Genomic DNA, 23824 nt, shown 5'->3' with positions numbered 1-23824 from the left:
GCCTTACCTCAAATGGCTAAGTTTTGGCTGGCCAAGAGATGTGAATTTTTTTTTCTTCTTAAATAACAAATAGACAACAATAAATGGAGATAAAAATATAGGCCCACCCGATTAACATGAATTGGCTTCTATAGATTGGGTGAAAAATAAGTTAGATTAAATTACTAACTTTTATATAAATTGAGAAAAATTAAAAGGGTTGGTAGTTAAATAGCCAACCTACAAACCGATTTAAATTGCTTGCTTATAAAATAATTTAATGGTTGAATTTTGAAAAGCCAAGAAAAGTAGCTTTTTTTTCTTTGAAAATAACAACAACAGGAAGAGAATAAAGAAAAAAACAACTAACAAAGGTTGAGTTTAGTAAAATGAATGGGAATGGAATGATTTAAAAAATTAAAATGAAAATAAATTAAATCACCTCCCTTTCATATTAAATATGACAAAACTCAATATTATATATCACTAACACATAAATCATTATAATTTTTAGAAATTTTATGAATTATGATTTTTAATTTTATAAAGTAAATTATTTTTTTATAAATATGGTTTATTTATTCTCCCTTATACTTTAATCATTTTTTAATTAATTTCATTTTATGCTTTTTTTTAACAAGCAGATGGACGTGGGTCTCTGGTCCAAAAAAAAAAAAAGGACCTGGTCTTGCTCTTTATCTTTGGCGTCCTTCGGCCAGGGTACCTTGTGCTCTGCAAAAATTCAACATTTTTCCCGAAGGAAATGGAACCCCAGTATGTTTCTTCGACGCTATCTTTCCTGAAAGCCATGGGAATCACCAAGCCTGTTCCTCAAAATTGCAATACCTACGACTTCTACTCCGACATCCTTCGCAATTGTCTCAAGGTCGATCATATCCAAAGGGGACAAATCACTTGCACCTTCACCGTCAAACCTCCTCTTGGTGTAACCTATTCTATCCTATTGTTCCATTTTCTTTTTTTGTTTTTTAGGGTACTATTGCTTTCAATGTTCTATGTGGTACTGGTAGCTGAGAAAATTGGAGAGGAAGTTTCGTGTTTCAGAATTCAATATTAACAGGTCCTTGCAAAAACAAATGCATTGCAAAATTACTAGTATTCCTAAAATTTTAGCGAATTAATGTACAGCTCTTGGAGGGAAAGAAACTGATGGGTTTATTAACTCTTGCTATTTTCATCTTAGCTGCAAGATTTGATCTTTCATTTTCTCCATTGGGATTGCAGAATTTTTCAAATCCCTTCATGGTGGGGCTCTTGCGGCTGTAGTTGAATTGGTGTCCGTTGATTGCGCTAGAACTGTTGTGGTTGAGGATAAGGAAATTTTCCTTGGGGAAATTTCCTTGGCTTGCCTATCTGGCGCCATGCAGAATGTGAGTTCTTTTGAATTGAATTGTTATCTGCGCTCCTATCATGTATTGTAGATCAGTCATACTACGGAGTTCAATACTTCATAATGTTTCATCATACTATCATGGGGAACTTGGCCTAAACTCGATCTGAAACAAGAGTGAAGCTTTGAGTCGTTAACTAAAGGTCTAAAAACGGTTTCTGTTATACGCTTTAGCCCTTTACACAAAAGCCATTGCTTCAAGTGTGGATAAAACACAAGTCTACAGGAAAGGTTTTGAATTTGAATGGTTATTGATTCAATATGCATGTTGGTTAGTTGCCTTTGCCTGACGAGTCATATCCCTTACAGTCTCGTATTGATATTGTGGCTCTTTAAACTTGAAAGAGTTTGAAATATAAGCCACTATTGCTTTTGAAGCACAGTCACTCCAAACAAAGAATTGCACGTGTTACACAAGCACTTCAAAGTTTGTATTGTCACTATGTTCATGCTTGTGAGTCTCCATATTTCCTAACTATTGCTTAGGGAAGACTCTCATACTCGATGTATACTCGTGCTTAAATTTGTTTGCAGACGGAGTTGCAAGTCAATGGCTTAGTGGTAAAAAGTGGGAGAAACGTGACTGTGGTTTTACTTGAGTTTAAACAAAAGAAAACAGGGAAGTTAACTTATACTGCTCGTGCTTCCTTCTATAACTTGCCAGTTTCCAGGTTATGAGCATTGAAGTTTCTGTTGAACTTAGAATGGGTTCTCAGTCTTGTTTGTTATGTTTGATGCTATTTTGATTGACACTATTTTGATTTCGTTTGTACCTGCTAATTGCTTAGGCATAGTTAGAGATAACTCTCATCGTTTCTTTGATAGACACGAGCAGTAGGGTCTAATTCTATTCGCTCCTTTATTTTCTCGAGCTTTGCTTGCCATCTTATTCCACACAAAAAAAAAAAACAAAAGAAAAGAAAAGAAAAGAAAAGAAAGAAAGAAAGAAAGAAAGAAAGAAAGATTCTCATTCTTGTTTGTTATGTTTAATGCTACATCTCATTTGATGTTTAACTGTATGTAGTGTAAAACTATGTATATAGAAAGAGAAATCCATTAACTCTAGTGTTAATCAAGAGTATTTTAGACTATTGTGTAACTTTAAGTAGGATTGGTTTAGAAGCCTTGACTTTATCAATTAGGAAACCTTACAGTACTTAAGTTCTCTCTTCCTCTCTTTTTGGCTCCTACACCCACTTCCGGTTGTTGACGGCTTTCTCCTCCTTCATTTTCTCTTCTTTTTTATTTCTATTCAATTTTGAATTATTTTTTTAAGAGGGAATTGGTTCGAAAGCCAGACATGTAGGATGATCAAGTTAAGAAAACTAGACTAAACCAGCCGATCGAACTAGTTTAACCAAAAAACTAGAACGTAATCCAGCTCGAAACACACAAATTACCAGATTAAACAAAAACCAACATCAAAAGGACGAACTGGTCAAACACTGGTGAATTAAAGTGTAAAATATTAAATAAACCTAGGGAAAATAAAGTACCTAAAATAAAATATAATAACTTTCAAAACTCCCCCACAGGCTCACAATTCATTCAAGTTTTCATCGAAGAGCATGGTCATAGTTCATCCATCCTTTCCATTATATAGATATCAGCATCCCTCTCTCATCAGCACTCAAGCGATGTGGGACTTTTGCAAACAACAACAGGGAAAACCAGAAAGTTGGTGCCAATGATTTTCCTCAATTTTTAATTTGGTACCTCTGTTTTTTTTATTTTTAAATCCCCTCCTTCAACTTTCTTTGGTTAAAGACGTTAGCCCTTGTAGATTACAGAATTGCATGAAGGACAAACGGAGACACAGACAACGTTAAACCAAAAGGTGAAAATGATCTAGAGGCTTCGTGTGCGATTGGGGATAGGGAGATTCAGGATCATAGCAAGTGATCTCCATACGTCCAATTGGGCAATCTCCAATCACCAAAAAGCATGCCAATCTTTGTACAACACGTAAATGCATAATTGAAGCAGTGGCATTAAATAGTTCAAGCACAAATCAAAAGGGTCTTACACATAGAATGGATATAAATTCTTTTGAAAATAGATGATCTTTTCACATGAAAAGAAGACAATTCACAATCACTTTCTTTTATAATGACAACAATAAATAAAAATCAAGGTCAATCACTATCTAATGTTAGCCTTTATCTGTCAAGAGTAATTTTCACCCTTGACTAGCTATATGTTCTAGAGTCAAAAGTATGGATGGTTTAAGAATACTAATACATAAAAATAATAAAGAGGCCCAAACAACAATTAGCAATGTGGTCTTCCATAAGATCTTCCAACAGCTCCAAGCTACAAATTCTTGATTTTTAAGCAGAACTTAGTTTCTTAGTATAACTACCAATGTTGGCTTCCTTAATAGACTTTCGCTCACAGATTTTTTTTTTTTTTTGGTAACTTTGTTTTTTCAACTGCATATTTAGTTAATTTTTTGTTAACGAATGCTTGGATTTCTTATCAAACATTACCTTTCTATCCAGGTGCAACAAATTGCGGTCTTAAATTTCCAAACTTTATTGTTGTTACTTCAATTTGCATCTTATTAAATTTGCCTAATCTTGCAATGCGCGGAATTATGACTAGTTTCTTTACATGTAAGCATATCGTTCATTTATATTCATCCAAATACTTATCCGCATATCTTTTCAAACAAATTTAGTTCTTTTTTTCCTTTAAAAAAATGCGATCACCATCTCCCAAAAAATATCCACAATGATTTTGAAACTTAAAAAACAATAAGAAAACTAATTTATACTTCTCTATAATATTTAAATATATTCATTTAATTACAAATGATTCAATCATGACCTAACCCCAATCTAACTATTAAATCATAATCTAATACCTCAACTGGTTCATTGACTAGTTCAATTCTCATAATATTGAGGATAATAGCTCAACTCTTTTAACAAGTAGGATTTTACACTTGTTTTCAAATACCCTTTTTTTCAGTCAAACAATTAGGCATGCACAATTGATATCAACAAAAGTGATAATTAAATAGTTCTAAATTAGAATAGCATATTAATGCTACAATAAAAGGGGGTGTTCCTCTTAATTTCAAACAATGAACAAGGAAGCATGAGTTTACTGTTTACATTTTACAGTCTCCCTCAATAGTCTATATACACTACAATCAAGGGGATGTTTCCCTTAATCTCTAAATCCCATTGTAAGTAACTGCAGCCATAGGCATGAAGAGCATCTCATACCTCTCGAATCTCAATATACAGGCTCTAAATATCATGGCAGGTCAGTCCTACAATTAAAATGTTGTCTGCCCCGTGCCACCTTTGCATTCTTCCCTCCTTAAAGTCAACTTGTTCAACCAATAACCCCACAAGACTGTATGCAAACCTACAAAAACATAAGAACAAAATAGAAACTCCATTTAAAATCATGTGCCGCAGGGTACTATTCTTAATTTTGTGATAGTATTTCTCAAAGAGTAAAGGAATTGGGAAAATCATCATGAAGTCTCCCACAACCATTTAAAATACCCAAAGATCCCATGAAATCTATAAATAGCTGTCAGGTCCCTACAGACTTAGGGATGAATAAGATTCGGATGACAATGATCAACTCATGTTAAAAGATGTCTTGTTGCTAACTTGACAATAGTCATTCACTCTTCTTCACTTTTACAATTGTCACTAGCAGATGCCTTACTTGTTAATAGCTTTTGCCCTATAGTGAACGGCTATTGCTACGTTGTCAATAAGGCATCTTATAATATAGACATCTTGGTTATCATTATTTTAATTTTATTCTCCCTTAAGTCCCTAGGAACCTGATAGCTGTTTAAGGATTTCATTGGACCTTCAGGTATTTTGAATGGTTGTGGGGAACTTCATGGTGATTTTCCCTATTATTTTCTATATAATAATAATAACAATAATGTAAAGCACAAATTAGTTATATGATGCACGCACCAGACCCTATAGGCCTATATTTGAATTACGTAAATATAGCATTGACAAAGGCCTCTGCATCAAAAGGTTGAAGGTCTTCAACACCTTCCCCAACACCCACAAATTTCACAGGGATTCCAAGTTCATCAACCACACTGACCTGCCATCAGAAATAGCTATCATATTTCTCGCCATGATCACTCCAACAAGAAGAAATAATACCATTAAGGAATACTTTAATGGATTAACTAAGGTAATAAATCTTTACTGCGAACCACAACCATGCATATTAGAAATGTCATTTAGATAAAATATCAAGAAATTACCACACAGCCACCTCTGGCAGAACCATCTAGCTTGGTCAAAATTAAACCAGTAACCCCAACAACCTGTATCAAATTCAGAGTCAAAAGCAACAATCACCGTTAAAGCTAAATAAAACCAGAGATAAAAGTCGTATCAGATCTTGACACATTGGCAGGAATAGTTGAAACAATCAAGGCAAAGAAAAATAAACAACCAGCATCGTCATACCCTCAAAATAAAGCATATACAAGTGGCAGAACATTCATTTGGCTGCAGTTTGAAGGAAGTTAAACATGCATTCCCCTACAAATAGACCTGTAAAATTTCATGGTTTCCTGGTTGATATTCCAGCTACAATCCTTAAGCACCGGAATTTCATACTCAAATCATTTAGGTAGTGTTTGGATTGGTGAATTTGGATTTTAAATTTGAAATATTGTATTTCAAATCTCATATTTAAAATCTATGTATTTAAAATTTTTTGTTTGGATAGTCTAAAAAACTTCAAATGAAAAAGAGAAATGAGTCAAGATTTGAAACAAAAATGGAAAATTGAAAATGATGAATTTATCTCTATCTTTTAATTGATGATAAATAAGAATGAAATATGAGAATAGATACGAGAAACATAAAGGTATCGATAGTGAAAACATGAAGAGAATGAGATGCTTGAAATGACTGAAATTTCAAATGACTAGGATGTAGAGAGGATTTGAAATTATAAAGGAATAGTAATAAAAAATGGATTTTGATTTAAATCAATCCAAATTTATAGTTTTTTGTATATCCAAATGAGGGATTTAGTTCAAATTCAAATCCAAATTAAAATCTTCATTAATCCAGACGCACCATTAGATTATTTTGATCATTGCAGTAAACATTGCATAAGAAGCGTTCTCTGATATCCAGATCCTTAACTTCAAAAATCATATACCCATCCCAAAGAAGTGAACCACATGGATCTCCATATGGTGACAAAAGGGTTTCAAATATGTAAAATAATCTCTTTAAAACAGAAATATTCAGGCAAAATTCAATTGAGAAAGCACAAGTGGATATACATCATTGAACTCTCGTGCTTGTGGTAACATATTCAAACCAGTGGTACCATCCAGAACTTGAAGAATCTCCTGCAAATATTGTCAAAACTCAATCATGACAATTAAACAAAACAAAGTTATCATGTAGTGATTCAGAACATTTGAAAGTGATCAATAGATTTGATTTGACTACAGCTATAGCTTCAAATTTAAAGGCCATCCACGAAAAGCAATTATACAGGCATGGATATGGAACACAATGTGATATGAACGCCATGACATGACGAGATATTCTAGTGTTTAAACGCAATTTAAAATGTCATACGCATGACATGGGTGCCAGACTTCCAGAAGTTGCTATATCCATATCTTCTTCAACATCACAGGCCAAGGGGTCATCCTAAAGCCCTAATACTCATCTCTACCCAATTGCTATGAACATTGGATAATATTACTTCCACATTCCCACATCAACTAGTACAAGAACATCTCACAAAGTATCAATGTAAAGATAAAGATTTTCATATAGTTTTCATTACTTTGAAAAATACTTATGACCGTATACCGAGAAAAGTACTTTGGAAAACCTTGAAAAAGAAGAAAATCCAGGTTGCCTATATTAGAGCTACACAAAATACGTATGAGTGGGCAACAACTAGTATAAGAATGTCTGATGATAAAACAAATGACTTTCCTATAAGAATTGAATTATATATAGGATTATCTTTGAATCCTTATTTATTTGACCTAGTTTTCAATGTTTTGACTAAGCATATTCAAGAGGAAATCCACAAATGCATGCTTTTTGCGGATGATGTAATTCTAATTCAGAGATAAGAGAAAAGATTAACTATAAACTTGAGTTATGAATAAGGATATTAGAGTCAAAAGATTTCTGCTTGAGTGGGAGTAAGATGGAATATTTGCATTATAATTTTAATAAGAGGTTAGTCAATGATAATTTGGAAGTGAAATTAGGAGATCAAATTACACCTTAAATGAAAAAGTTTTAGACACTTGTGAGCTATTATTCAACATGATGGGAAAATTGTTAGGGATATTACACATGGGCTACAAGTTGAGTGGTTTAATTGGAAAAAAGTTAAAGAAGTTATTTATAATCATAAGGGGCTCAATAAACTTAAAGGGAAATTTTATCAAATTGCTATAAGACTAGTTATGTTATATGGTAATGAATGTTGAGTTTTAACAAGACAACAAGAGCATAAAGTTAAAGAAGCAGAAATAAGAATGTTGAAATAGATGTGCAGACATACATGTTAAGATAAAATTCAAAATGAGTACATACAAGAAAAAGTAAGTGCAGCATCTATTGAGAAAAAATGGTAGAAAATCATTTAAGATGGTTTGAACATGTACAAAGAAAATTACAAAAAGCACCAATGAGGAGAGTGGAACGAATAATTTTAAGCCTTGTTAAGAGGGGTAAATGAAGGCCAAAGATAACACTTATAGAAGTTATTGACTGAGATTTATTAATTAACAACATTCCTAAAAGCTTGATAAATGATAAAACTCAATGGCATCATATAATCCATGTAACCAACCACAACTAATAGGATAAAGCTTGTTGTTGTATTTCTATATTCCCAAATCATATTATACTAGCAATGGATTAGAACTGACCCCCTTTTGGTTGGAAGGGAAGGGACCCTCCCCTCCCCTCTCCTCCAAATTGGGGAGATTAGGAGGGATTTCTCCCCCTCCCTACCCTCTTCCTTCCCCTCCCCCTCCTTCTTCCCCTCCCTCCCCTCCATTAAAATCCCTCCCTCTACTCCCCTCCCTTCTAACCAAACATAAGACGTATGATCTAATTAGCTGCCCAAAAATTACCAATTACCAGAAACCAAAGGACCAATAAGAGTAAAAAGTTTAATGCATCAATCACTTGGGCTTACATTGGGTGCACCAGAAACTACTTTGCCAACGGCCTTTTTACAAGAAATCAACTCTTCCATTAGGCTGTAGTTAGTGTGCAGGCCTGAAAGGACCAAAATGAAGAGATGTATTAAGTTTCATCGAAGTACACAGTAGGTAATATTAAGTTTCTATGCACTGGCTTAAAAAAAGTCTCTATACTTACGTCCAGATGTATCACATAAGACAATATCAAAACCTTGCTCTTTTCCCTTTTTAACTGCCTGTGATAGCACTGCAAGTAACACGATAAGGTAAGTTTTATCCATCGCATATCATCTATAGCAGTGAACAGCAATAAAGGCAAGAAACATAACGTCATGCAGATGCTACAAGACTCAAAGATGAACAATAGAATCACATCAATGCAAATCCATTTACACCTGATGATGCTTTGGCCTTCTCATTTTCAGCCACTACTATCTCACACCCAGTCCTCTCAGCCCATATTTCCAGTTGGTCACTAGCAGCTGCTCTAAATGTATCACCAGCTGCCATCAATATCTGGTGGATTTGCAAACATGGAAATATGTTATTCTCCCATGCAATAAAGTGAGGGGAGAAACATAACCATAGATCATAGACATCAAATTACATAATGCCATAATCCTTCTGTTGCAGAAAATAGAGAAGAAAGTAGAATTGAGATAAAGAAGTAGAACAGAATTGGGAAAGAATGAGGAAGAACAGGAGAGATAGAGAGAACCAGAGAGAGAGTAGAGAGAGAGATTCTGATCAATAGACTTCCATTATATCCATAGGCTATTTACAAATGAGGGAGGCATCTTAATATTTATAGGAATGCTGAGTAAAATCATTAAAAGACAGCTAAAGAACCTAACTACCCTCAACAGCCAATAACCATCTAAATGACATAAACTTTTTATTATTTTCGTATCACCTTCTAGTTTATTTACTTCAAATTTACTTCTTCAAAGGCTTCAGGCAATGGGTTCTCCATGGATGAACCAATTTTAATTCAGAGAATAAAACAATAGCCACAGCAAAGCTCAGGTAACATATTCCCACCTTAGCCCCTTCATTCTTCAATCTGTAGGCCAACTTACCTGCAAGTGAAATGATCAAATCAGCATGGTTTTGGTTGGTTAAACTGTAAAGATTGTACTCTTTTTTTTTTTTTTGGTTTTCCGTTTTATTTTTAAGTTTGAGTTCATATAACGATTATTAGTTTAAGACTGTAATATGCATATGTAAAATAGCTCCGTAAAAGATTTAAAATCTCCCATCCCCACTAAAGATAATGAAACATGTACCATTTTATGTTAGTTCACAATATCATAGGAGGGGGTAAAAGGTGTCTCAGGTTTTCATTTTGTTATATGACAAATTATAGGGCCAAGACCTGAAGTCCTTTCCTTACCCAGAGATGTGGTCTTCCCGCCACCATTAACACCAACTACCATTATTACTGCTGGCTTCCTGATTACATTAAAAAATTAACTCAACATCGACCACAATCAGAACACAACCAAAGTAGTTTGTAACAATGTTGAAGGCAATAGTTAAAGCAGACTCCCACCTGAATCCAAGTCGAAGATCAGTTTTACTCCCCTTCGTGGTCAACAAATCCAAAACATTCTTCTTCAATGCTTCCTAAAGCCATTAAAATACAGCAAAGTATTTCATATTGCAGATAAAATTGCTTGGTTTGCAACATGGCAGAGTATTGGGAGAAATTATGTGTAGCTCATCAGTCAGGCATTAAAGCATAAGATTAGTGAATTAAAAATTCCTAAACTCCAAGGTGCTCACCTTTATCTCACTCCCTGATTTAAGCTTCCCAGACAATATATCCTCACGCAAGTTATCCACTATCTTCAATGTAATTTTAGGCCCAAAATCAGACACCAAAAGTGCCTGAAAAGAAAAATGAGAAGTTCCAATTAAATTTTTCCCATCGATATATATGTTTTCATATGAATTTTTTCTTCGCAATTTTCAATAAAAAATACCCCATAGATGCAGAAATCACGCTGAAGCATTATTTTAAAAAAAAATTACGGTGCTCACAGCTGTCAAAGCTACCAGTGATGAAGGGGCTGTTTTTGAATTTAGCCGGAGCAAAAGAAAAGGGAAAAAAAGGATTCAGAGAATAAGCTACTTGATGTTAAATGCGGTCAGTTGCATATAGCGCTATTCTTACCATTTACATTCAAAGAAAGAAATTTCGTAAGCTTAAAGCCATATCATATTCATCGTTCAAAGCAAACTTCTAACTAGCTACCAATACTCACATTCTTATTCTCTTCACTGCATGAAATCATTTTCAAGATAAATAATAAAAACCCTGAAAATCACTTCAAAACCAAAGAAGAGGAACCTCTTCGAGTTCGTCGAGGACTCGGTCTGTGTCGGCCAGGTTCCAGTAGAGGAGGAGCTCGTCGATGACAGCCAGGTTGTTTCGGGTCTTGGAGAAACCAGAGAAGATCTTTTCCACATCACTCTTAGCCTTCTCCTTTATCAAACGGCCGATTCGCGTAAAAAACCCAGTCTGCCCCGCCGAGCACTTGAACCGAGCCGCACCGGTTCGAGAACGGTCTTTTCCGGTACCAGAGAACTTGAAGAAGAAAAATTTCGGGGGATAAGGTCTTGAACTGACATAGAAGCGAGAGAGTGAAGCAGGAGAATATGTAGCCGCAGCCATTTTTGCTGATACGCACTTTCCGAATGAGAAGATAAAGTAACTGAAAAATTGCCGTTTCGAGCGTTTACCAGGTGGATGAGAAACGATGTCGTTTCATTAAGCAAAACGCTCTTCGCACTCGGCGTCTATTATGTGGTAGCTTTATTGCTTCTTCCCCTGAATTAATGCGTGGTTTGTTCTGTATTCTTTTTGTTTCCATAGGCTATTTTCGTTTCAATAAACCTATGAAGAACTGATAGTGATCAACTTAACTGTTCATTTTTGTCAGTGATGTGTCTATTTGTAAGATTTTCGGGATTGCTGATCTGTTGAACTTGAGTTGATGGCTTGTCTTCAAATGTTCTGCAGCAAAATAGAATTGTGAAATCTTAGTTTCAAGTTTTCAGGTTGTGCAGGAACTAATGATGATCAGTATGTTCCAGGTTAATTACTGAATCATTTACTTAATAAGGTTGTGTAAGACCCTTTGGTCTCAAACCAAAATTCAGTTATGCTTTGCCTGTGATTACAAGGATTTGTCCTTTGAATCTTAAAGTTGAGCCACGGCCTGAGACGCTAGTATTTCGGCATTTGATGGAGACGATAATGGAAGAGAACCAACTATGGACTGGATCAAAGTTTCATTAGATTATTAGTTTAAAGTATTGGTACTGTTATTGTCTTTAAAGATTTTTTGAATTAGTTAACTAGTGCTTCTGTCAAATGAGAATTAGTTAACTAATTTATATAGATTTAAAAAATTAAGTAAGTTAATTATTTACTAATTGTTAGTTTTCAGACTTATTTAAGAAAAGTGTACAGTTAATTTTGGGGGGTGGGGGGAGTTTGAGATCTTACATTTAGTAGTTACGTGAAAGAAAAGGATTATATTTTCAACACGTAATATTAGGTCTTATTATCATCATAAATGGTTAATAAAATTTAGGAAAAGGCATGTTTTAAGGGAGAAAGTCAAGAGATAATTAGACTTTAGACTAGGTCAATAAGACATGTAAATTAATCTAAATTAAGTACTCTCTCTGTTCAAAAACATAAGATATTTTTTGATAAATTAAATATTAAAAAACGTAATACATTTTTAATTTTTTAAGGTATAATCATTACTTTCTTTTCAAAAGTATCCCTATTAAATAAACTATTTTATATTTATTTTAAAATAAAATATTCATGTTTAATAGGGATAAATATGAAAAAATAGAATTAATTTGAAATCAATTAACTACTTTATTAAAATAAAATTTGATTAAAAATATTTTATATTTTTTAATGTTGAGAGAATTAATTAAAAAGAGTCTTTTGAAATACTGTTCAGTTTTACAATAATCCCCACATGGTTTCAAAAGGACGAATAAAAAGGGGGAAGAAATGAGCTGTAAATTACATATGAACGGTTATATTGCAAATCTGATGTCCTCTGAAGTTTACTATGGAGCAGGCGAAAGTCAGAAAAAATATAACTCACATAATGAAACACATAGCTTTTACGGGGTAGGGTAAAAACTTCATATAATATGTCGGAGGGCTTGTGGAAAGATTTATATCTCACTAATTGTTTATTGGATATAGGTAATTTTTTATTAAAGATAAAATTGAGTATTAAATATAAATACTTCTTTTAATAATTTTAATTTATCATGTTAGCGACAAACTAACTATTTCTACTAAGCCCAACACTGATGATATATCAGGCGCAATTTTTTTTTTTTTATTCTCTTGGAAATGTCTCCCACAATTTTATTGTGCAATAGTGTAAACAGTAAACGCAAGCCATGCACGCCCCAGAGGCTTTGTCGAAATCTCAAAAAAGGGGCCAACTCCATCCTGAATCCAGATACAGGTTATTTCATTTCATTTTTATTTATTTTTCCATGTTTTTTGTTTATATCCAAATTAATAAATAGACCAAACTTCGCGTGTAGGATATCTCGCGTTCAATTTATATGTTGTGTAAATCTGGTTCATAATTTAAGCGAGACTATGTTTGAATTAGAAAAATTTGTGAATGAAAATAAATTAAATTTAATCATTTTTATTCGGTCCATGGCATTTCTAATTTGTAATTGGATTAAAGAAAAATGGAAACAATAAATTTAAATAAAGGAATCCTTTTACTACTCACGTATAAACTTCCGTCAATAATTATTTCCTGTGGCGAAAGAATTTATTCTTTTACCATTCACATGTATTTTTTTTTTTTTTGATAAATTGAGCCCTGTGTCATGAAATTAAAATCAAAGTTTGTGATTACTTAAAAAATGCTTTAACTACTTAAAAATATAAAGTATAGTTACTTGTTTTTCAATTAACCATATATTTTTATATTTACTTTTATTTAATAGAATGTTTTACCCTAAAATAAATATAAAATAATTTATTTAATAGGGACAGTTTAAAAAAAATAATTCTATTTTACAAAATTAAAAATATTTTATATTTTTTAATATTTAATCTCTCAAAAAAATATTTCAACGGAAGGAGTGGTCAGCTTTTTCACTCCAAAACGAAAAGGAAAAAAAAAAAAAAACGAACGGTCAGTGTCTTAACCTAACAGTTAACACTTAACACTAATAAAGTATGAACAACTTGAACTGTACACGGTATTTTCTTTTCATGGTATAAGTCTTTTTAAGTTTAGTCAATAAACACATAAATGAAAGAATGTCATTGATATATTAAAATGTTAACTGCATTGCTAAATTTTTAACCCTAATTACTGCACTAAATAAATTAAAATATCGCAATAAATAAAGATTTGATAAAAAAATATAAGAAAAATTATATATAATTTTTGTAGAGCAAACTTATTTACAAATAATTCTTCCAAAATTTAAAAATCACAGCTAAGTCTCCTAGGACTCGAGTGTAATTTAAACTTAGGATGTGAAGATAATAGTATTCCTATTAAAAATACACTACATCAATAAACTAATTTATAATTAATTAATTAATAATTTATAAATATTATTTTAATTTTTTATAACTGTAACTTCACATATTTAATAGTTAAATTAATCATGCGGTACAAATTTAATACTAATTATATACAACCACCTCATCAATAATTTACAACTATTACTTTAATATTTTACAACTATAGCTTCATTTATCTAATAGTTAAATCAATCATGTCAATTTAACAATAATTTACAACTATTACTTTAATATTTTATAACTGTAACTTTATATATCTAATAGTTGAGCGACTCATGTGTTGCTAATAAAGTTTTTTAACTACTTCTTCAATAATTTTTAACTATTAGTCCAATATTTTACCTCTATAACTTCACTTATTTAATTGTTAAATTGATCACGCGTCAATTAGAAGTAAGGGCAATATTGTATTTATATCATAATTTTAAATTACACTTAAGTCCTAAAAATCCTGGCTATGGACCTTTGCTTTCTAAACTCTGTGAAACTTATTATTTGTAAATAAGTTTGCTTCATGAGACTCATACATAATTTTTCTCAAAATATTAATAAATAAATTGAGTAATAAGAATTTTTTTGAGAGAATGACAAATAAGAACCTTGTAAAAATATTAAAGTCAAATTAAGAATTTTAATATTGAAACATGGTAAAAATAATACTAAAATTCAGGAACGTCATTATTTAAAAATCTTAATTTTGATATTAATATTCTTATAAAATCATTATTTGTCATTCTCCCAACTTTTTTTCCTTGGATATCTTCAGAGTGGAGAACTATGATACTAATTTTTAAATTCATAAATTTGAGCATAATTTAAAAGATGTTTTTTTTTCAAGCGATATTTTCTATACACTCTTTCAAATATTGAATCTTGAAATAATGCTTAAATGATCCAAACTGCTACCATTATTATCACACCCACTTAGTAAAACTTAGATATCTTTTTTTTCATATATTTTCATTAAATTTTAATATTAAATGTTATCGTAAATGGAGAAAGGTGTAAAATAATATAAATATTTAAATTTGTATAACAATAATTATTTAAATTAAAAAGCACCAAAAATATAAAATTTTGATTACTCACTTATATATACATCAAATCAAATTTGATTTGATTATCCAGACGAGGTGTACATGGGATGAACAATTCATAATAAAATGTACTGAAATTTGGACTCGATCGATTTTATGTGTTAGGCCTTGAATTTTCCATTGGAAATTGCTAGCAACGAAAATGAACGCCAATTGCCAACGCAGACTGTCAATCATGTGCAGGTTGCTTTAAAAGTGATAGAGGAATTTGTAGATATTTGTTTATTTTTTAGAGAAAAATTGTATGAAATGTTACGATTGGCTCTTATTTGCACCCAAATTGTGAATTTAGAAGCCATAGCCCAACTCAACTTAATTGGCTTTAAAATAATTATCTAAAAAAGAATATTCATGAAATTTTAGCCATTAAGTTAAGATCATCACCCATAATGAATGAACATGATAGAGGAAGTGTTTCCTAAATTCAAGAAAAGTGACGATCATAGGGCTTGAGCACTAAGTTAAGATCATTTACAAATAGAGGAGCTCTCTCTCAACAGTCATTATCAACATCAATAAACTACTAGTCTCAGACTTTGCGCCTGTTATTTTAGTTTTTATTTTTAATTGTACAGCTGGCATAGCCTGCCATCCTTTTTTTTAATTAATGCATCTCTACTTTTCTGCATTTATATTAGTATTCTTCACTTTACATTCTCACATTCAGGTGAACTGTGGTAAGGGAGCCTAGGTTCTCCACGTTTGATTAGAAGTCAAATTCTTCCATCCTTTTGAAATCCTGAATTTCTGGCACGCCTCGCGACACCAAGCCTTTAATTGTTTGTTTTTTACGAACAATTTTTGGCACATTTGGTGAGACTTGTGTGAAAGAAATGCCTAAGACATATAAGAATTAATATATTGTTGGAAAGAATAGACCTGAGTCTTACGACTTAGAGAACGTGGCTGCACATGCAGAACATGAAGTACGAGCTAACGAGCGGCAAAGAGCTCTATTGCAAACTTTGAAGGAGGGGCTAAGGAACATCTTTGCTATGATGTTTAGATCGTTACAAGAGCAAGTTTCAATTGGCTCGCACCTTCAGAGAATAGATGGACTCGCGGGGTAGTCTCCGAAAGTGTCCTTCGACCAAAAGATTAATAATGAGGATCGTTATAACATCCCTCAAAAGATAAATGACAAGTCTAATTTAATAGTAGGCCCGTTCGGCCACAAGGGCTAAAGCCATCGGAACCAGTACCAGAGAGGCCGGAGCCACAAGGGCCGGAGTTATTGGGGCCAGCACCAGAGAGGCCAGAGCCACAAGAGTCAGAGCCATTGGGGCCAGTACTATCGGGGCCAGAGCCATTGAGGCCAATGCCAGAGGGGCTAGAGCCACAAGAGTCGGAGCCATTAGGGCCAACACCGTTAAGGCCGAAGCTATCGAGGTCAACACCAGAGGGGCTGAAGCCATAAATGCCGGAGCCATTGGGGCCAGCACTATTGGGGCTAAAGCTATCGGGGTCAACACTAGAGGGGCCGAAGCCACAAGGGTCGAGGTCATTGGGGCTAGCACTATCGAGGCCGAAGCTATCGGGGTCAGGACTAGAGGAGTCAGAGCCACGAGGGTCGAAGTCATTAGGGCTAGCACCATTAGGACTGAAGCTATCGGGGTCAGCACCAGAGGGGCTGGAGTCATTGGGGCTAGCACTATCAGGGCCGAAGCTATTAGAGTCAGTACCAGAGAGGTCGAAACCATAAAGGCCAAAGTTATTGGGGCCAGCACCATTAGGGCTGAAGCTATCAGGGTCAGCGCTAGAAGGACCAGAGCCACAAGGATTGAAGTTATCAAGGCTAGTATCGTTGGGGATAAAGCCATTAGGGCCAGTACTGTTAGGGCTGGAGTCACAAGGGCCGAAGTCATAGGGATCGCAACCAAGAGGCTAGCACCACAGGGGCCGTAACTATAAGGGCCAAGATCAGAGGGGCTGAAGTCACAAAGGCCACAGCCATAAGGGTCGGCACCATAGGGGCCAAAGTCAGAAAGGTAAGTTTTACAAGGGCCTTTTCTACGAGAGCTCTCTCCTGAAAAGCTCTCTCCATAAGGGCCTCGTAATAACTAAATTTTACAGAATTAGTCTTTACAGTCTAAAAACTCAAAAGGCCAATTCCAAAATTAGCTCTTGAGGTCCTAAACCTTAAGAAACTTGATCCTAAATTGGACTACATGGTCCTTAATTCTCAATCACAAGGGTGTCTTTCAAGAAAAGTACTAGATCAACTATTAATCAGAATGAGAATGAGTCGATCCTTCAAGATATGTCCATATAAAATTGGCCTACGAAAACTCTAGCCAATTTATATGCGGAGGGCATTGTTTGTATCCAAATTGTAAATTTAGAGGCCCTAACCCAACTCAATTTAATTGGCTTTAAAATAATTATATAAAAAAGAATATTCATGAAATCTTAGCCATTAAGTCAAAACCATCACTCATGATGAATAAACATGATGGAAGAAGTGCTTCCTAAATTCAAGAAAAGTAGCAATCATGAGCCTTGAGCACCAAGCCAGGATCATCTATAAATAGAGGAGCTCTCTCTCAATAGTCATCATCAATATCAACAAACTACCAGTCTCAGACTTTGCGCCTGTTACTTTATTTTTCTTTTTATCATGTAGCTTTAGTTTTTATTTTTTATTGTACAGCCAGCATAACCCACCACCTTTTTTCTTTAATTAATGCATCTCTATTTTTCTGCATCTACATTAGTGTTCTTCACTTCACATTCTCACATCCGCGTAAACTGTGGTATGGGAGCCCGAGTTCCCCGTGTTTGATTAGAAGTCAAGTTCTTCCATCCTTTTGAGACCTTACATTTCTGACACGCCTCGCGACACTATGCCTTTAATTGTTTGTTTTTTACGAACAGCTCATTTTAGCATATTATATATTATATAAATTCTACTATAAAATGAGGAAGGGGGTTCGAGATGAATGATAAAAAAAAATTTAAAAGAAACATCTATAGTAGGATACAAATTATATGCATTTGGAGTTGATGGGTTACATCATATCTATTTAGCTATTGCCAAGCATTAATTCTTAATAACCATTACCTTCTTCTTCTTTTTTTAAAAAAGTAGGGAATCATTATTCGGTAAATAATGAAAGCTTGTGTGGCTGTGTAAATCACATGACATACAATGAATGAAATTTGAGTAGAAAACAATGGGAGCTTGGAAAAATAATATACAAGAGAAAAAGATAGATAATGGAATCGTGACATTAGTCCCCCCCGGTGGATTATTTAGGTACATAGTCATCGATGTACTAGTGCAAAATAAAATTTTAATGTCACATTTTTCGTCATAGTTTCTCAAAAACCTGTGGCAATCTATGAGCAAGTGGCTTTTTCATAATTAAATACTTATGTATTCCATTTATAGTTACAGTCCTAAGATTAACTATTGCCATAAATGTAATTAATTAAAGTAAATTAATTTAATTAATTTTAAAAAAGTAAATAATTTAATTAATTAGTTAAAGTATATTATTACTCAATTGTTTATTTTCTAAATGTAATTAATTTGAAAAATAACTATAATAAATTAAATTAATTAAGACATAAATAAGTAAATTATTTATTAAAAATTTAATTTTAAAAAATTAAAATAAAATTTAATAATTAATAATATAATTCTAATAAATAATGTTCATTGAGTATTTCTTATTTTACGTAAATCAATTTTTCTTAAATATTACTTTATTAATAAAAACAGCCATATTTAATATGTCTGAATTTCAAACATTAATATGTCTTAAATTCAAACAGCTCATTTCAGCACCGTGCCTTTGTCTTTGATTTTACTTATAACTTCATTCCCCTCAACTTGTTTCCCTTAGCTGTACCCTTCTTCTATGCTGCCGTCACTACCGTTGTCTCTTAGCTCATTTTCCCTTACCTCTGCCTTTTCTCCAGCTCCACCAGTAGGTTCTAGCTGCCATCGCTCCAGCTGCCTTTCCCACAGCTCGCCTCCAATTGCATTTCCCACAGCTCGTCTCTTCACCTCTCTAGTTGCCGCCACCGCCAGCAGCTGCTGTTTCTTCTAGATTCCATCGCATAAGGTTTTTTTTGGCAATTTTTTAGCTACTTTTTTGTACTTAATTATTTTTAGCTTCTAATTTTTTTATTTCCTTTTCATACAATTTTTTTCTTTTTAAGTTTATTTGTTGGAATAAATTTTAATTGTTACTAATTATTATTTACTACTTAATTAGTTTGTTTTTTTATTATAGCTCACCTCTTGTTATTTTTTAAGCTTTTTTTAATTTTTTTCTTTAAAGAATTATATTATTGATTGTTGATTAGAGTTGATAATTATTAAAATTTTAATTAAAATTTACTTAAATTGATCAAATTGAGGGTTTGATGCTCAAAAAATCTCAATTTATAAGTTGTTATGCAGTCGATTTTTTTTAAAATTTTCATGATATTAATTTTTTTGTGTTTAGTATAATTAATTTCTTTTTAAGCTTGTTTGTTAAGATGAATTGTGAACCCCATTATCATAAATTATACTATTAATTATTGATCAGAGTTGATAATTATTAAAATACCAATCGTGGTTTACTTAAATTGATGAAATTGAGGGTTTAGTACCCGAAAAAAATCTCAATTTATAAGTTGTTATGTTGTCAATTTTTTTAAAATTTCTATGATTTTAATTTCTTTATGTTTAGTATAATTAATTTGAAGTTGAATAATTGATATTTGTTAAAATTTGTTGAAATTGGCCTTTTGGTAATATTAAATTGATAGGATTGAAGGATTTAGTGTCTTAAAGATCTCGCTTTATAAATTGTTATGATGCCGTAGTTAGATAAGATCTTGCTTTTTTGGAATAGGTAATGATAAACTGTAGTTAGATAGAAACTTTTTAGATACTTTATATTGAAAATGTAAATTTAGTTCATATGTGTTCACCAGATATATTTGTATTGGTCTTTAGAGTTGCTGTTTCTTAATTAATGCAGGTTTTGTGAGTAAGAGATATATATAGATATAAGTGTACGAGTAAAAAAATATATATAATATTTACGACCACAGTTGTTACAATAACTGTGATAAAAAGTCATTTATGGCGACAATTGTTAATAGAACTGTGACCATAAATGATCTCTAAAATAATTTTTCGCCACAGGTCCGAACCCACTTGTGGCAAAAAATACCATTTTTTGTCAACATGTTTGTCACCACAGGTCCGTGACCACCTATGGTGAAAAATTATATTTTTTACCACTATATTTTTTGCCATAGGTCAGATGGCACCTGTGGCAAAAAATATTATATTTTGTCATAGTTTCTTTTGACCTGTAATGAAAAATGTCTATTTACTATCACAAAATCTTTTACAACATACCATCTTCCGTCGTTAAAAATATATTTTAACTGTAGTGAAAAATAATTTTTGCACTAGTGAGGATTATTTAGTTAAAAAGCAAGGTTCTTATTTGAAATTAAATAATTGCGTGGTTTCTTGTTTGTCATTACCCCTAAAAACTAAAGTAAGTGCTTGTTTAGAACTAAGCCAATCAGATTTTACCGGTTATCATATCAACAAGAATAGACCAGGTTTTTGCATGATATATAATAAAATAAACAATTTGAAGTGACATTCATTTCAGGCAAATTGCTAGTAAGTCTCTCATTGAAATTAAATTTGTGCCGGAGGACAAAATGACAACAGTGCAAGCATATAGATTGAGAGTGCAAGCATATAGCTAGTTATAAAATCTCAAGCCTCTCTGCTAGCATTCTAGTTCTTTGGTCCTGTAGCACAATTTTGTTCCTAATTAGAGATTTATTAATAATGTTTTCTAGATTTTATTTGCCAATAGACATACTACTTTTGTCATAAATCTACCATATGCTATATTATACAATTTACGCTTTATATAATTAAAGGGAAAGGAGCAATAATAAGACTCTCTTTCTCTTTTCATCCATCACAAGCTTGCAGAGAAGCCTTCGACTCCAAGTTCCCCATAAACAAGGGTGTTGACTTGGTCTGAAGTAGGTCCTAATTTATTCCACTTGACTTTGTATAATCTACATACAGCATGCATCTAAAAATTGTTCACTAAATAATTTGGATAATTCTGATCGACGACTAGTAGCATAGATTGTTGAAATTTTAGAATTTTTTATTCTATCATATTTTAATATCTTTTTTAGCTCTATATATATATATATATATATAAAAAATGAAAGTTAAATGGCTTAGAACGATTTCAATAAAATAGCATAAAAATTAAATTATTAAAAATATGCATTTCTGACTTGAAAGTTAAAACATACAATTTGGTAGGCACTGAATTTTGTACCAGGATACTTTCTTGGTGAGGATTCATTCGAAATTGATATGGAATTTGAAATGGTTCAGGTTTAAAATATTATTATTATATTATTATATATTATATTTATTAAAATAAAAATAATAAAATAAATTTAATAATTTTTTTATTTTTAAGATGGTCTAAATTTAATTTAAAGAATTTAATTTAATATTAAAATTTTTATGATTAATGTATATTGATATCTGACTATCAATATACATTAATCATAAAAATTTTAATATTAAACCCTTTAAATTAAATATAGGCCAAATTTATAAATAAAAAATTTATTAAAATTATTTTATAATTTTTATTTTAATAAATTTAATACATGATAATATTTTAAATTTGCACTATTTAAATTAAAATTTTTAAGTTCAAATCTCATCCTGTCAATAAGCACATATTGCTGATCTTCGGGATCATGGAAACGGGGCTCAATTCATCCTAATCCCTCCTGCCTTCATAATGTGAGGGTGGGACCCACGTCTCCCCACCTTGAATGTTCCAGTGGAGTTTGGTAGCTACGAAAATGAACAGGAATTCCCGGCTCAGATTTGAAAATTCCTCCGTGTCAGGAACGAAATTTCCAGGTATCTTCCACCGTCAACTCTAACTGTCACCGTTTGATTCCTTCAAAAACGTCTGCCAAACTCCCCTCCGAGGCACACGCCGTCACTTAACGGTTCTCCTTTTCTCAGAAGTTTCCCGCCACGCTGAACAGAAACAACCTCTCTCTTTCTCTTTCCCTTCCCTAAGCCTCCCTTCCCAAACCCATATTAAAACCATTCCCTCCCTCTTCTCCTCACAGCTCCAAGACCTCCATATAATATTCTCCTTCTCCACCTTCCCAGAGAAATTAAACCATGTCACACACGCTAGAGATCACAGTGTTATCTGCAGAGGATCTCCGGATCAACCGCAAGCAAGTAAAGAAGAACGTCTTCGTCTGCCTCCAGTCGCCGGAGTCGGGCAGGCCCGGAGAGACGTGGACGACGAGGATGGAATCAGAAGGAGGGAGCCACCCAAAATGGAATGAGAAGCTGGAGATGGAAGTGCCAGTGCATGCGAGGTTCATAACAGCTGAGGTGAAGGAGAAGAGTGCAATGGGGTGTGTGACAAGCATTGGGATGGCGAGAATACCAGTTTCAGATTTCATGGGAGGATACGTGCCGCAAAATCAAGTTCATTTTCTGAGTTATAGATTGTGGGATAGAAAGTGCAGGAAAAATGGGGTTATAAATGTTTCAGTTAGGGTTAAAGTCTCAGAACATTGTTTTACAGTGGAGGGAGTACCCGTGGGTAATGCTAACAGTGATTGCTCTGGGGTTGTACGTGGAATTCCAGTGTGGTTGAACAAATACCCAGCAAAGCTTTGAAGGTCTTGTCTTTGTTTCGAACCCAAAATGGTGGAAAGAAAAAACAGATTTACCAAACCATTTTTTCTTCCTTTAGATTGAATATTATATTGAATGATAGAGGAAACGTTGATTTGGTAAATATGTATGCATGATTACCAAACGTACGATGTATACTATTTACCATCAGGTAGGGTGAAATCCCTTCCATGTATTTGAATTTAATCGTAATCAACATGTACGATATATAGTTAATATATTAAATAATTTATCATGGATTTACTAGTAAGCCCAAAAATAACATTAGCTATGATTTATTTTTTCCTTCATTTGCATGTGCTAAAACTTAGAGATTCATTAAGTAGAGTATGAATTTTAAAATTTAATTAGTGGTCAAATAATAGATTATAGTTGTTTAGAATTAAAATATGCATTTTTATCGATTCATTTTGACATGAGTGTGAGAATCTCTCATTACTTAAATAAACAGATCAATTGGAGGTTCTCTTAAAACAAAAATAAAGCCTCTATTTAATTTTTTTAAGAAGAAATTGTAACTCCACCCTCAAATCTCTTATATCACAATCTAATGGTTAATATCCCTCAATCGAGGGGACCTAATTAAATTCTAAACAAATGGTTGGATGTTCAATTTTTAACTCTTGTTTGTGAAACGGACAAGTAATTAAAGATCTTAAAGTTATATTTTTTATCTTCTGCAGATAATACTTCAAGGATATTAATAGCTCCAGTACTAATGGAACATGCACTTTGTTCTAGCTGGAAGTTGTAATTGAGTTTTCCCTGAAAAAAAAAAATGATAATT

The 23824-nt window shown here is 32.8% G+C and overlaps 3 protein-coding genes across 3 annotated transcripts; 2 read left to right on the top strand and 1 right to left on the bottom strand.

Annotated features, from left to right (window-relative positions):
• The first annotated feature begins 659 nt into the window (after positions 1 to 659).
• On the top strand, positions 660 to 2261 carry LOC129291435 (uncharacterized). Its single transcript, XM_054928779.1, has 3 exons — positions 660 to 923; positions 1225 to 1370; positions 1925 to 2261. The coding sequence occupies exons 1-3, from the start codon at positions 743 to 745 to the stop codon at positions 2066 to 2068; spliced, it is 471 nt and encodes a 156-aa protein (XP_054784754.1). The 5' UTR covers positions 660 to 742; the 3' UTR covers positions 2069 to 2261.
• A 2143-nt stretch (positions 2262 to 4404) lies between these two features.
• Positions 4405 to 11298, bottom strand: LOC129291515 (cell division protein FtsY homolog, chloroplastic). Its single transcript, XM_054928919.1, has 12 exons — positions 10948 to 11298; positions 10380 to 10484; positions 10147 to 10220; positions 9988 to 10046; positions 9636 to 9673; positions 8990 to 9110; positions 8773 to 8841; positions 8588 to 8670; positions 6690 to 6758; positions 5649 to 5711; positions 5344 to 5482; positions 4405 to 4768 (listed from the first exon to the last, which is right to left on the bottom strand). The coding sequence occupies exons 1-11, from the start codon at positions 11269 to 11271 to the stop codon at positions 5369 to 5371; spliced, it is 1119 nt and encodes a 372-aa protein (XP_054784894.1). The 5' UTR covers positions 11272 to 11298; the 3' UTR covers positions 4405 to 4768; positions 5344 to 5368.
• An 11146-nt stretch (positions 11299 to 22444) lies between these two features.
• Positions 22445 to 23270, top strand: LOC129290114 (BON1-associated protein 2-like). The gene has a single exon (XM_054926822.1). It carries the CDS (start codon positions 22507 to 22509, stop codon positions 23017 to 23019), a length of 513 nt encoding a protein of 170 aa, XP_054782797.1. The 5' UTR covers positions 22445 to 22506; the 3' UTR covers positions 23020 to 23270.
• Positions 23271 to 23824: the final 554 nt, after the last annotated feature.

The sequence above is a fragment of the Prosopis cineraria genome, unplaced genomic scaffold, assembly GCF_029017545.1.
Source record: "Prosopis cineraria cultivar Desert tree isolate PC_DT_omini unplaced genomic scaffold, ASM2901754v1 PC13, whole genome shotgun sequence".
Lineage (NCBI taxonomy): Eukaryota > Viridiplantae > Streptophyta > Magnoliopsida > Fabales > Fabaceae > Prosopis > Prosopis cineraria.
Note: the sequence above shows the minus strand (reverse complement) of the source record. Positions and strands in the feature narration are given on the sequence as shown.